Source organism: Python bivittatus, unplaced genomic scaffold (assembly GCF_059951505.1).
Source record: "Python bivittatus isolate LINGU-HERP-01145 unplaced genomic scaffold, Pbiv_v1 ctg000980_np1212, whole genome shotgun sequence".
Classification (NCBI taxonomy): Eukaryota; Metazoa; Chordata; class Lepidosauria; order Squamata; family Pythonidae; genus Python; species Python bivittatus.
The window spans coordinates 36660083-36672239 of NW_028277125.1; the positions used below are offsets into that span (position 1 = coordinate 36660083).

Here is a 12157-nt window from a genome sequence, read left to right on the forward strand (position 1 = left end):
TGTATATATTAAATACACATAGTGCTTAGTGATATATATTAATCACTGTAGTATCGTATCCATTTTGTTCATAAAATGGATACGATACTATCCATTTTAGTATTGCTAAATACTAAACCACCAATTGCTACACTACCAAGGCAAGATAGTATAATTATGGGAAAAGTCAATGATGCTTGAAAGCTCACATGGATGTCTTATCATGTCTGTTTATACACATGTCACAAACTACTCTGTAACACTAAAAATTCAGGAGAAGTAGGAGGCCACCCTCCCATTAGTAGATCCTGATTATTAACTATCTTGACAAATTATTGTTGGAACTAGTTGTTGCCTAATTTACATAACACCCCTGGGATGTGTCTAGTGTTTTTGGTGAAAAAAACAGAATTGTGGTGTTAGAGACTGCCTAGAGACCATACGAAAGGAAACATGTCCACATCTGCCCTAAATAGCTAATAAGTGTGAGGCTGACTCTGGGACTATGGGTCATCTGACTTTGCTGCTGATGGAAAGAGCAGCTAAGCATATCAGACGTCATATAACTTACTGGATTATGTTGGCTCAATGGGGAAAATGCTAGCTTCATACTAGTATAATTAAAGGCATCATCAGCCTGTCTCACACATGGGTTGGGTATGTGATGAGGACAATATCCTGGGGACCCAGCAGGAAAAAAAAAAGTTGATATAGGTCATATTTGTATTATAATTAGGTGGAAATGGATACACAGGGTTAGATAAACAGACACTGGCAGTGTTACAATATCTAGTAGTTTGAAAAGCAGAGAGGGGAACATCTGTGTTCATGACCAGATCATCCAGAGTTCACTTCCAATTATGGAGTTTTGGAATTATGGTCGGAAAATTATGTTTCAACATAGCTTTGTAAATATGGTCGGAAAACCAGTGTCCCAACTAGTAAATAAGTAAATCAATGAATAAATAAACAAATAAATAGAGAAATTATGGTCATTAATACCTGCTCATGGAAAATGCTGATTCTATCCTCACTGAACTCTGACAATGAGGTCTTTGTTTGCCCATTGCTGATCAAGCTACTGAATAGTGCCTCAGTGCTTTTTCTGTAACATCTAGTAAGGTCACTGAATTAAATGGAGAGGAAAAGGCGGGGCAGGGGGGCTTGAGAGTTAAAACACAACGAACAAGGTGTCAGAAAACAGAGGAAACTGCTGAGAGTATATTGGTTAGAAAGCAGTATTTGTACATGAGTACACATGTAGTTCAAATGAAGACTGATCCATCTAAAGAACAAACAGTGGACTTAGTGGTAACAGAAACAGCGCACAGCCACAGAAAGAACAAGGTTTGTAGTCTCATGCTCTCTTTGGTCTGTCAGTTTCATGATGTCTCTTCCCTTTTTACTTTGTACCTTGTCTCTGCAATATTCTTTAATCCATGACAATTTGCTTCCCCCATTTCCAGTTTCTTTATGCTAAAATCCCTCTCCTTTGAGGGGGTGGGGTGGGGAAAGAATGCTGTATGGAGTCACAAAGGTAAGCAATCTGGTACCCATCAGATATTTTGAAATTAATTTCTCATCAGCCCTGGCCATCTTGGCCCATATCAACAGATTATGGAAGTTCTAGCCCAAAGCAACTGAAGGGCATTATATTGCCTACAACTGGTGTACATATCCTTGTTCTGCTTCCCTCAAGAAGTCATAAAATAGTGCACAATATAGAACCTCTCCAAATTTCATTTCTTTGGGAAGGAGGTCATGGGAGATCTATGAAATGTTGTAGTCTTTGAATTTATTTACTGATGCACAGATGGAGCTAAGGTGAGTAGAGAATTTAAATACTCCAAAATCAACAGTCATGATCCCACTTCAGATTGCCAGAAGCATTTCTACAAGAGGGATTTTCCGGAGCTTACAATACCACGTTTCTGCCTCCTTTTCTCTCTTACTCTCCAAATCTAATCTAATTAAGGATAGTAATTATACTGTCCTTAACTTAGAAGTGGAGAGACATAAATTAATATTTCTTACTAAAACAGCTCGTTTCCCTTCCAGACATATCTCCAGATATTTCCTTAAATAAAATATGTGCATGGCATACTTTGCCACTGACTATTATTAAGAAAATTTCCAAAGTCCTCCTAGCCACATTAGCCCATCTCTGTTCAATCTTCCAGTCCTTCAGCAGAACTAATTGATTATGTGATTGACGTACTAATATGTGAATGCCACTGTTACTTACCAAACCTATTTTTAACGTGATCAGTGATGAATGAAAGAATGTCCTTCCCCCTGCACGTTTGATGAAAGTCTCTCTAGCTATTCAGAGAGGATATTTACAGATAGAGGAGACAATTATTAAGCCATCTGAAGTCAGCAATACAGATACACCTGACATCCAAATTCTCTGCTCAGTGCTTTAGGGTGTTCTTTCTGAGTTGCAGCTGCAATGGGCTCTCGCCATTTCCCTGCCCGGACTGTCCTATTTGAAAGGGAAACCAGTGGAGTGACATACCGCGTGCCAGCCCTACTCTACATCCCATCCGTAGCCAAGCTCTTGGCTTTTGCAGAAGAGCGGCTAAGTGTGGATGATGCTGACGCCAATTTGCTGGTGCTAAGAAGGGGCACTTTCTACAAGGACATGGTGCAGGTAAGGCAGAGCAAAAACAGCTTTCCCAAAACTTGGAGAGCAGGGCTAGCTATTAGGGACAAAAGCAGGAGGGAGTCCCTATGAATATCTGTCTCCCTACAGCCACTTCTTGCTAATTCTTCCCTAATCTTTTGCTGTCCAAATACATTGGGACCACAAGGACACTAGGACATAGTCTCAATCCATATGGAGAATACCAGAAATAGGCAGCATTTCTTCTTAATTTAGTGTCCGCTGCTTGATAATAGAGCCAATCCGCATAAACAATTGCTAGTTATTGCATGCTTTCACACCCTGCACTTGGCCAAAATTGGTGATCTTTTCAGGCTCCAAGCACCATTGCAACAGCCTTGTGCCACGCACAACTGGCAGCTCCTCAAAAGATAATTGAAAGATGACCAAAATCTCACTCTCAAATTATTACATAATATAAGAATACTGAACTCTTGGATGATATCAGGTGAAAATTCCCAAATCACATGAGGCTGAAGTTGTTCCTTTTTAAAAAAGTATTTAATTTTTTAGAATACTATAAATGCTAATAAGTAATACTAGAGGCATCTTGGTATCTGCTACTCTACGTTGCCATCCTCTGCACTAACCATCATTTGTTTGACTGTGGTTTACTGAATAAGATGGATTTCTTTCAGTTCACATATTGCACAAACACATAAAGAATGCGTTATAAACAATATTTGCATTAGCATAACAAAGTAAGCCACAGCATACTTTAGCATAATACCCAAACCTAACCAACCTCCCCTCCCCACCAAAGGAAAAGAGAAGAAATTGTAGTGCCCTGCCCTCCACTTTAGCTCATATTGTGTGTATATTTTTGTCTGTCTCTCTGTGTGGTTGCAGTGAAGGGTATTTCACTTTAAAATTGATGGCTGGCCCTGGGGTGGGGCAAGACTTCCACCAATGGGGGAACTAACTAACCACAAGCTCTGCAGAGCTGTAGCATTTTAAATGATAAATTTGCTGCCATTTAAGATACTACAGCTGGGCTAGGAGTAAACTGACTCACTTCCACATGACTGATATAGATGAATAGGTCCTGAGCAGATTCTGACCTGTTGCGGAATGAGGAAGTTGTGCATTTAAACAAACTGCTATTATTTCAGGCTCCTTCTCCCATCTGTAAATGATCTACTTACTTTTGATTGTCAGGGTTACTGAATGAATGTCTTGTTCATTCTTAAAAGAGCTCACTACCATATTCCCCTCCAGATGTGTTAACTTGAACACTCTGTCAACCACTCTTTTCACTGATATCAGGATGACAAAGAAGACTGTTCTAGTAAGTCCCACCAACTGCTGAATTATTATTCATTGACAGGGTTGCTTGATCCCTCAACCTTCTTAGAGGAACATTCAACTGGCTTTCCATTTGAAGGATGGAGCTTTCAGGTTCATAAACAAAGGAGAATAGAATTGCTGTTCTTCAAGGATCATATTTCTGTCTTATAAGTTAGTAAAAAGCATGTCTATGTTCTTCTGGAAAGAGTCAGATGAGATAAAAACCCCTTGACCCAGGAGAGTAAACATATTCTCTTGGTCACAACCAATTACATGACATTTATGATAGCAATGGCATTCTGTTTATCACAAATAATTCTGCATATCATGAGTAATAACCTAATTATTAATATGCATAGTTATTCTTAGATGAGAAAAAGGCACTTATAGGATGGGTTTTAATACACATTTTGAAATCTTACCTAAAATAAATCTTATGTAGGTTATCTTGGGCTCCTTAATTTACTTTAACTCACCAACTGTGAATGCTAACTAGAAGACAGCATTCTACAAGTTAATGGGTTCCCATCTCAAAATAAGCTACATAAAAGTTCTAGCTAAATAACGAAGACTAAATCTGAGTTTCCTAAATTCTTGGGTGTCTTTTTTTGCCAGTGGGAAGATATGCAAGCCATTGAAACAGCAGCACTGATACACCATCGATCTATGAACCCTTGCCCCATCTATGATGAATTCACTGGCATGGTTTTCCTATTTTTCATTGCTGTGTTGGGCAGAACCTCTGAAGCCTTTCAAATTGTCACAGGTCAAAATGCTGCTCGCCTCTGCTACGTGTCTAGTTCTGACCAGGGCATCAGCTGGAGTCATGTGACTGATCTCACCGAGGAAGTCATTGGCACGTCCATCCAAGGTATAGAGATGGAATAGTAGCTGAATATGAGAGAAAAGGTGAGGTAGGGGGATGCTGTCAAAGAACAACAAGAACAGCAAAGAGCCTTGTTGCATTCACATACTTATTGATCAGACTTTATGAACATTTTAGTTACCTCCATTTAGGCTTGCATCAAGGGAAAAGTTTCTGTCCCATTGGACAGTTGTGGATTAACCATAGCACAGCCAGGATAAGGGCATAATTGTTATGCTCATTTTGCATACTGTATAAGTAACTGTCACAGACTGTCCTTTCTATTTTTTCAAAGCCAAAAGAATGTTGGAAAGAAATTGGGTAAGGGGGCTTGAGAGTCTGTCCATCTCTATCTAATAGCAAGGCAATTCTCTGAAAATAGAACAGAATGGGACCACATTTGGTGGTGGTGAGGAGCCATTAAAAAAAAGATCAGGGGCCACAAAGATAAAAAAACTCCAGGAAGAATTCCAATAAGCCCATATAGGAGAGGCTGTTGTGCAATAGCTTGGTGTGTTGCCAGCTCCTCCATTGTAATCCCCCTCACTTCAGAAAACATGACCTAGAGTGGACTGTTATTAAGGGGCCAGGAAGAACTTCAAAAGTGGAGCTTTGAAGGTTTTCCTCATCTTGTTGTATATCACTGCTGTCTGACATTTGTGTTTGCAACTCTTCTTTTCCTCTCTGTATAAATGATATATCTGCCAGCTAAAATTATCACAGAATGCATATCTGAGGTGTGCAGCCTTTAGCCTCAGGGTCACATATTGCCCCCAAACGTTTTTGCAACTCACTAGAACCTATTTCTAACTATGCTACCAATGTTCAGTGATACTGAATTTGCCAATTTGAAGCAGAAAACAACATGCATATGAATACAAATTCTCTCGTGAGAGCTAAAATAACTTTAGCAACATTTGAGAAACCAGACAATCAATACATCCAAACCCTAACCCTTATCCACATGTGCAATGGAGTCCACACATTTTGCAAAATTGCCGATACAGCATGACATTATTTCGCTGCCTGCTGCAACTTTCAGATCCCACTCTGCAAAAAAAAGTTCTTAGACGCTGAAAGGTGGCTCACTTTGGTGTGATTTATCAGATGAACAAGGCTCTAGCCCACAAATACTTTGCCATAAACTGTCAATCCTTAAAATGTCACAGGACTCTTGATTGTATGTTTTTCCAACATAGCTCTTCCTTCCTTCTTTCCTTCCAGATTGGGCTACTTTTGCACTTGGTCCGGGGCATGGCATTCAACTGAAGTCAGGCCGTCTGCTGTTGCCTGCCTATATGTATTATATTGACTGCAAAACATGCTTTGGGAAACTCTGCAAAACAACCCCACATGCATTTGCCTTCTACAGTGATGACCATGGGCACAGCTGGTGCTTTGGTGAGTTCATCCCCAATCTGCAGACCATCGAGTGCCAGATGGTGTCAGTGGATGAGGAGGATGGAAGCCATGTGCTGTTCTGCAATGCTAGGAGTCCTCTGGGCTTCCGGGTTCAGGCACTCAGCGCAGATGATGGGGCAATATTCCACTCAGGGCAGCTGGTGCCACGACTTGTGGAGCCTCCTCATGGTTGCCATGGAAGTATCATTGGATTTCCGGCTCCACTTTACTCTATGTACCATGGCATCCAAGGGTCCCAGAGAAAAGCATGTCCTGTTAAAGAGCAGGGCTTCCTATTGGAGTCTGGAATGCGTGAGAGGCCCCTGGGTTGTCCAGCACAACTTACTACTTCTCTCTGCAACCAATATTTATGCCACCAACACCTGGAAAGGTTTATATCAACTGGAACTTCTAGTGCCTACCTCAGCAGTGTTCTTAGTCCCACCTCCTGGAATATGGCATGTACTAATCAAGATCACAACAATGCTGGAACTGTTTCCAAATCAGATCCGTACTTTGAGATCCCAACATGGGTGCTGTATTCCCACCCAACAAGCTCCAGATCCCGAGACAACCTGGGAGTTCACCTCAGCACATTTCCTAGAGATGTTGACAGGTGGTCGGAGCCATGGGTTATTTACGAAGGGCCCAGTGCTTACTCAGACCTGGCCTACATTGAGCTGCCTTACTCAGAGTTCCCAGCAACTGGGATCCCAGCCATAGCATTTGCTTGTCTGTATGAGAATGGGGTGCAATCCCCATATGAGCAAATATCCTTCAGCATGTTTACATTGCATGAAGTTCTTCAGAACATTCCTCTAACAACTTCTTCCCTAAGTCAGAAGCAGTCCTCAGAGGGTAGAAAGAGAAAGGGGACAAAGTGTGACATCTCTTAAACTGAGGGACAACATATCTTAGACACATTTAAACCTCAATCATCCTACAGTAAACATTGGGAAATGCATTTCAATGTATGTATGTGTACATATTATGTACAGGCTAGAATTGGATTGCACAGGTCAGATAAATTAATGCAAGATGCAGGTAGGTGCAAAGTCACATCTGCTTTGACCTTGCTAGTGGAGACTGAGAGTTTCCAGCTTTCACAGAAATATTCCAGAACATTTTTTAGGATGCTAGCTTGGGTCTGCCACCTGCTGGCTAAAACACCCTACCAAATGGAGGATGGGATAAGATTACGGTATTTACAGTGCAGATTCTGTGTTTCATTTCCTTCCCTCTCTAAGGTGGTTGTTGTTTAATTTTCCAGACATCAAAACATAGACTCATGCTTTCTTTCCAATATACAGAGAAATGCATCTCAATATGCTTTTGTGGCTTTAACCCCTGTAAAAGGAAGGATACATCTTCCAAGGTAACCTGTTAAAATGCCATGCTGGCCAGGATTGAGAAGGATTAGTCTTGCCATATCACTTCCAGGGTTTTTTGGAAATGGTTGGGTCTTAAGGCAGCAGACCACATCAACCATGCTTAAGTCCAGCATCTCTTTTGTATCTCCCCCCCCCCCCAAAGTATTAGGACACATCTACTTCAATGGAGCATGTGAAGGGTATGAAGAGGCTTGTGACTGCATTATAATAATACAGACTGAGGTAACATTGCAACATCATTGCCCATTCCCTGCCAACAAGAAAACAACATGACACACATAAAAAACAGGCAGAGCTTTGATTGTACCATTGTAGCCATTCCTGTTGACATTTTTAGCACATCCTGTGAACAGCCTCTTTGGGGTACACTGTGCAAATGGTAGATGTGCTGCACAAACAGCCGCCCCAGCGTCTCCGCCGTGGGGACTTGCTGATAAGCCACGAAATGCGCTTGTTTGGAAAACAAGTCTGTCACGACCCAAATAGCTGTTTTCCCTTTGCTCTTGGGCAGGTCCACAATGAAATCCATGGCGATTTCCTGCCACGGACTGGCTGGTGTCGCAATCGGCTGGAGTAGCCCCCGGGGCTTGCTTTTACTCCCTTTTGCCATTGCGCAGGTTGGGCAGCCTCCCATGCATGCCTCCACGTCTTTTCGGAGTGTCAGCCACCAAAACTGCCTCCGGATCAGATGGAGAGTTTTTACAAATCCGTAATGCCCCGTGTTCTTATTATCGTGAGCTCTCTCTATCACGTCCCTCCAGCACCCTTCAGGCACATACAGTTTGTCCTCATGCCACCACAAGCCCTCCTGGCCTGTCAATGAGTCTTGGTTCGCCGTGAGCCAAGCGTCTTGCTCCCCGGCTTCTAGGAAAGTCCATTTGAGCCCCGGTTCTGTGTCCCTTACCCTCTTCTTGCTCTGGGTGACTGCTTTTGTGGCCAGTTGGCTCGCGGGGATGATCGAATCCACAATCTCCTCCCACTGGCTGGCATGCTGGGGCATTCAGGACAGTCCATCCGCCAAGAAATTCCTTTTCCCTAGGATGTGTTTGAGGGTGAAATCAAACCTTCTGAAGTATTGGGACCAGCGTGCCTGTTTGGGCGAAAGCTTCCACGGGCTTTCAGTGCTTCGAGGTTCTTGTGGTCAGTCCACACCTCGAACAGCTGAGCTGCCCCCTCCAACAGATGCCTCCAGGTGGATAGGGCCCACTTGACAGCAAATGCCTCTTTCTCCCACACCATCCACCTCCTCTCCATTTTGGTGAACTTCCAGGAGGCGTAGACGCATTGGTGGAGGGGCCCCTCAGGTCCAGGTTGCAACAGGACTGCTCCCGCTGCCATGTCAGAAGCGTCCACCTGAATCACGAACCACCGGTCTGGGTCAGGGTGGCGTAGGATGGGCTCAGCAGTGAACTTGCGCTTCAGATCCCCGAATGCCTCTTGGCACTCCGGGGTCCACACAAGAGGCATGCTGGGTTTGGGGGGCTTCCCGCTGCCCTGAGTCTTAAGCAGGTCCGTTAACAGGAGGGCGACCTGGGCGAAGTTTGGAATGAACTGCCTGTAGAAGTCGCGAACCCCAAGAAGCTTTGGAGTTGCCTCCGGGTCCGGGACACTTCCCACCCCAGTACATCCTTCACTTTCGCCAGGTCCATCTTGATGCCTCGGCTGGATATTTGATAGCCGAGATAGTCCAATTGCTCTCAATGGAATTCACACTTCAAGAGTTTGGCATACAGCTGTGATGTTAGTAGCCTCTGGAGCACTGTGTGTACTAATTTCATGTGCTCGGTCAGGGTCTCGGAATATATCAGGATGTCATCCAAGTAGACCAGGACGCCCTGGTAAAGTAGGTGATGCAGCACCTCATTTATTAATTGTATGAACACCCCTGGGGCCCCTTTTAATCTGAACGGCATCACATGGAATTGGAAACTTCCAAGCGGACAATTGAAAGCCATTTTCCATTCATCTCCTGTGTGGATCTGTGTGAAGTATACCTCTTGCAAGTCCAGTTTTGTGAATATCCTCCCCTTGGACAGGTGGGATAACAAGTCCTTCATCAAGGGGAGGGGGTAGTTGTATTCAGCACTTATGGTGTTCAGCCCCCGATAGTCTACGCACATTCGGAGCGAGCCGTCCTTCTTTTCCCGGAACAACACCGGGGCCGCCAGTGGGGACTTCGCGGGCTGGATAAAACCCTGCGCTAAATTCTTGTCCACAAACTCCCAAAGGGCACCCATCTCCTTCCCCGACAGGGAGTGCATCTTCGGCTTGGGTAACTTGGCCCCCGGCTCTAGCTCAATGGTGCAGTCACTGGGTCTGTGGGGCGGGAGTTGATCCGACTCCTCCTCACCGAAAGCTGCTGTCAAGTCCCAGTACTGGTGAGGGATGCTCTCGACGCTCTCTGGCTCCACCGTTTTCCCCGTCGCGGAACCGCCTGCTGAAGCCACCTTGTGGGTCGCTGCTGTCTCAGGACCCCTCGGGTCCGATGTCGCCGCCATCTCGTGGGTCCTTGGGATCGCCACTGCCGCTTCTGTGGCTACTGTCGTGGTTCGCTCACCTCCCTGCTCTGGATGCTCCGGCTCTGTCGACTTCTCCTCCGTGACTACTACTCCCCTCGTCGTCGCCTGTCGTCACTTCCGGTACTCTCGCTCCCGCTCCTCTGTGTCTCCAAAACACAGCGCCTCTGATGCCCAGTCAACGAGGGGGTTCCGTCGTCTCAGCCATGCCAGGCCGAGCACCACCGCGTAGTCGGCTATTGGGAACACCACGAACCACAGCTCTTCTTGATGGTTCCCGATCATCATTCGGACCGACTCAGTGTAGTACTGAGCCGGGGGCCCCACCCCGCAAGTGAGCCGTCAAGCTGACTGAAAGCAATGGGCTCCCTGAGTCTCCGCACCTGGAGACCCAGCCCTGATACTAGCACCGGGTGTATCAGGCAGTGGGTGCACCCAGAGTCTAGTAGTGCCTGCAATCGTGCCTCAGCCCCCGACCTCACTCCAAGGATATGTACCCTTACCCTCATGGGAGGGCAGTCCTCGTCCGCTATCGGATCTGTGCGTCTCCACTCCTCTGACCACACTGGGACGCCATTCAGTGTGGCCGCTGCTCATTTCCTGCCGGCTCTGCCTCTTCCCCCAACGCCGTCGTCTCGGGAGTGGACCAACCGGTCCCAGTGCACTCTGCTGCCGCTGCCCTGACCCCTTTCCGTGGTCGGTCAGGGGCATGCTGTCACAGGGTCTTCAGGGCCCTGGCATCTGCCCGGGGTGGGGTCCCGTCCCGCTCCGTCAGGCATTGCGCCACCCAATGGCCTCGCCCCCCGCACCGGAAACAGAGGCTTGATTTCTTCTGAGCCTCCCGTCCTCCTGCGGGTTGTTGGCTGCTCCGCCTCTCCTCTGCAGCTGCCCTGCCCGGCTCATCTCCACTTGGCCTCTGGTGTCTCGCTCTCCGCTTGATCTGCTGCTACACCGCCTCTGCCATTCCGGCCAGCCAGATCCACTCTTTTAGTGTGGTCGGGTCGTCCTGACCAAGCGCCCTCTCGAGAATCTCCAAGTTGAGTCTGTTTTTGAAATAGTCCACCCTCAGGGATTCCGGCCAATCGGTAAGTTTTTCTGCTACGCGCCGAAACTCTAGGGCGTACTCGGCCACCGACTTTTCCCTCTGCGTCAGGCGTTGGATGTCATCCCTGGCCTGCCTGGCGCTCAGTGTGTCCTCGAATCTATCCCGGAGTGCCTGCATGAACTCTGGGAAATTCTTTAGCTCTGCCACATTGGTATCGTATAGGCAGATGACCCAACTGGCTGCTTGACCCTCCAACAATTCAGCCATGTAGGCGACTCACCCCTCATCATCGGAAAACAGGCGGCCACTCTGCTTCATGAAATTCCGCACCTGCGTAAGGAAGCAGGGTAGTTGTTCGGGGTCCCCCGAGAATTTCCCGGTCAGACCCCGGAGTTTCAGTGCGTCCGCCGCCTGTCAATCTCCTGCTCCGTGGCGCGTCCCCGGAGTCAGCTGGGGCATAGAACCACCGCTGGCCTTGCCCAATTCCTCCTCTGCCTGCGTCTCTGCTGCAGGGGACTCGCTCCCCCGAAGTATGGCCTGCAGCATCGTCTGGATGGCGTCTATCCACTGCTCGAATTTGGCCTCCAGCCGGGTTAGACGTTCCTCCAGCTCCTGGGTTTTGGATCCCGAGCCACAGCTCATCGTGACCCCCCCATCCTGCCAACCCGTCGGGGCCCATGCCTTCGCCAAACAACCATCTGGCATCCTCTGGCACCCTCTCGGCTGCGTCCCTGTGCCCCTCACTCTGGGCTGGTCCCACCATCGCGCCTTCGGGTCTGGGCTCCTCGTTGCACCACTGACTCACGCCTTCTCTGTCGCTGGCCATCTCCTGGTGCCGTCAATCGGGTCCTCTCCGGGTCTGGCTACCAGAAAAATGGTGAGCACTCCTCGGTGTGTACCAGGTAGCGTTCGAAGGTGAATCCTGGCTTTATGTAAGGTTTACCCCGTTCGTCTCAGAGAAACTCTCGTGACATGTGTATTCAGCAAAGAGGTTTACTCAAGCATAAC

At 46.7% G+C, this 12157-nt stretch overlaps 1 protein-coding gene across 1 annotated transcript; it reads left to right on the top strand.

The window, feature by feature from the left end:
* The first annotated feature begins 1210 nt into the window (after positions 1–1210).
* On the top strand, positions 1211–7521 carry NEU4 (neuraminidase 4). The gene is made up of 4 exons (XM_015889859.3): positions 1211–1326; positions 2427–2632; positions 4547–4802; positions 6021–7521. The coding sequence occupies exons 2-4, from the start codon at positions 2432–2434 to the stop codon at positions 7091–7093; spliced, it is 1530 nt and encodes a 509-aa protein (XP_015745345.2). The 5' UTR covers positions 1211–1326; positions 2427–2431; the 3' UTR covers positions 7094–7521.
* The last annotated feature ends 4636 nt before the right edge of the window (positions 7522–12157 follow it).

What these genes read in the sequence shown, in the direction of transcription:
- NEU4 (XM_015889859.3), top strand. Translation starts at nt 2,432, where the DNA reads ATGGGCTCTCGCCATTTCCCTGCCCGGACTGTCCTATTTGAAAGGGAA. An exon ending in TCTACAAGGACATGGTGCAG is followed by an intron (nt 2,633 to 4,546) that starts GTAAGGCAGAGC and finishes TTTTTTTGCCAG; the next exon opens with TGGGAAGATATGCAAGCCAT. An exon ending in CATTGGCACGTCCATCCAAG is followed by an intron (nt 4,803 to 6,020) that starts GTATAGAGATGG and finishes CTTTCCTTCCAG; the next exon opens with ATTGGGCTACTTTTGCACTT.